This window comes from Triticum aestivum, chromosome 3B (genome assembly GCF_018294505.1).
Source record: "Triticum aestivum cultivar Chinese Spring chromosome 3B, IWGSC CS RefSeq v2.1, whole genome shotgun sequence".
In the NCBI taxonomy this organism is placed as follows: domain Eukaryota; kingdom Viridiplantae; phylum Streptophyta; class Magnoliopsida; order Poales; family Poaceae; genus Triticum; species Triticum aestivum.
In genome coordinates this window covers 683,795,291-683,797,674 of record NC_057801.1, presented here as the reverse complement: position 1 = coordinate 683,797,674, position 2,384 = coordinate 683,795,291, and the positions used below count along the sequence as shown (strand labels likewise).

At 55.3% G+C, this 2,384-nt stretch overlaps 1 protein-coding gene across 1 annotated transcript in view; it reads right to left on the bottom strand.

Annotated features, from left to right (window-relative positions):
* Positions 1–1,160: 1,160 nt before the first annotated feature.
* The window catches only part of LOC123071707 (probable inactive receptor kinase At2g26730), a 5,297-nt gene continuing 4,073 nt past the window's right edge, over positions 1,161–2,384 (bottom strand). The window contains exon 2 of the mRNA XM_044495294.1: positions 1,161–2,005. Within this exon, the coding sequence (XP_044351229.1) occupies positions 1,323–2,005 (683 nt within the window). The 3' untranslated portion in view covers positions 1,161–1,322. The remainder of the gene's footprint in view (positions 2,006–2,384) is intronic.

The window sequence follows — 2,384 nt, the reverse complement described above, 5'->3', positions numbered from 1 at the left end:
TGCCGCGGCGGCCGCCCCGGTCCACCGCCGACGTGTCGGGCAATGGATGCCCAGGAGGTTCGGGTCCTCCTCAACTTCCTCCTTCCACTCCTCCTCTCGTTCTTCTTCCCACTCCTCCGGCTCGCCGGCGGTGTTCAGCGTCAAGGCCGATCCCGCAGCGGAGATGCCGCTCGGCCGGCGCACTCGCAGCACCGGCATCGTCATCAATGAGGGCAGCCGGGGCACCTCCTCCGCGCTTCGTCAAACTGAAGACGGAGCCGGGGCTCGCGGCCGTGAAAACGGAGCCGGGGCTCCCCGCCGTGAAGACGGAGCACGGCGCCGGGGAGCTCGACGAGGAGGCGGCCCTGAAAAGGGCGCGCGATGACTGGCTGAAGATGGAGATGGAGCGCCAGTGCCGCGCCCTGGATTACTTCGAATATCGCCGCTGGGGCCGTGACGAAGGAGGCGTCGTCGTCCTCGACGACGACGAGACGACGACGACGACGACGCGCCGCCACCGCCACCGGTCCGCCATGGCGACGCCGGGCAGGGGTCCAGCAGGGGTGGCCGCGTCAAGGAGGAGAAGGCCGCCGCCGCCGACGACGACGAGGATGGCGGTGACTACGCCGTGTTCAGCGACTTCTTCGTCCCGTAGTTGTAGTTTCGGCCTTTTTTAATAAATTTGCTATGTAAAATGTCGAACATGTCTAATGTATGCCAAGTTTGCCGAATTTTAGCCGAAATTTGCCGAATGCTTTTTTTTAAAACATAAACGGCGTCTGGGGGCGGCCCTGGGGTCGGCGACTGGGAACCCACTCGCCCTCAGGCCGATCGTTTGCGCCGGCTCGCCCCCAGGCGGCGATTTTACGCGCCCCCTAGGGGGCCAACGGCTGGAGATGCTCTTAGGCCTTATAATTACGGACGTGGTTGGGTGGCTCTGGGACCTATAAGTCATTGAAAGCATGCCCGCCCCACATCTTTTATTGGTTGCTATGTCAAAAAACAAGAAATAAGGTGAGAGTTAATGCACCGCACCCAAGTGTTTTGGGATTATTATGTTTTTATAAGGTGACTTATACACCTAGACGGAGGAAGTTAGTCTAAGTTACTTCCCACTATGACTAGCCTCGAACACTATGATGGTATTTGTATCCCTATGAAACATTACTTAAATAATGATGTGCTGTTCTTCTAGAAGAAAGCTGATTTGATCAAAAAAAGTTAATAACATTTGAGCTCAGGTGGTTCCCTCAATTTTTTCGTTGAGCTCAGGTACACACGAGAACCTCCACATTTACACATGGTGTTTGCATATGTCCAAACACATCGTCTGTGTTGGTGGATCACGACGTTGCGCTGGTGCCCGTCGGCATGCCCCATGACTGCTCCTCCTCCTCGGATGCACCCTGCCCTCTATCCTCTGTCGTGGCCCGCCCGTGCCCGATACCGATCTCCTCGACCATACTCACGACCTCCGAGGCGTCTGGCCGCGCGTCCGGCGCCGTGGCCGCACACGCCATGGCCACCTGCAGCAGCGCCACCATCTCCTCCTCGGCGTTGCCCCCATCCAGGCTCACCAGCTCCGCGTCGAACACCTCCGACGTCCACTCCTCCCTTACCACCGACTGTACCCATCGCGGCAGGTCCGACGACACACCACTATCACCCACACCGGTCGACGCCGTCGTGGGGGACCTGCCGGTGAGGATCTCAAGGAAGACCACTCCGAGCGAGTATATGTCGGACTTGAATGTCGGCCGACGCGCATCCACGAGCTCCGGCGCGCGGTACCCACCGACACTGCCCTGCACGGACGACGGTGGTGGGGAGAAGAGGTGCTGGAGGGAGTAGTCGGAAAGCGCAGCGGCTTCAGGGTCGCCGTGCCGGAGTAGCAGGTTGGACGACTTCAAGTTTCCATGGGTGAGGCCGTGTGCCGCGTGCAGGTGCGCCACCCCGCGCGCTGCCGACAGCGCGGCCCGCTTCCGCGTGTTCCAGTCCATCGGTGTCCGGCTGGAGCCGCCACTACCTATAGGAAAATAAATGCACTGTGAGAATTTTCATATAGAGACATGCATCATGCATGCACAGTGAAACCGCAATATGCAAAAAGCATTCTCCCTCCATTTCATAATGTAGTGTCTATAAATATTTTTTTTAAAAAAAATCAAAGCTTGCAGACCTTGATTAAGTATGTAGGGAAAATATTTACATTTAGAATACCAAGGATATATATAACTAGATAAATCGTGAGATATATTTTAATATTTTATATGTTTGATGTTGTAGATGAACTTGGTTAAAATTTGCTAAGTTTAACTTCTTAAATTTTTTATAGATGCTACATTATGGAACGGAGGGAGTAACATTTTCCAACATTTTGAGCAAGTCCAGTTTAATTCGTTTGC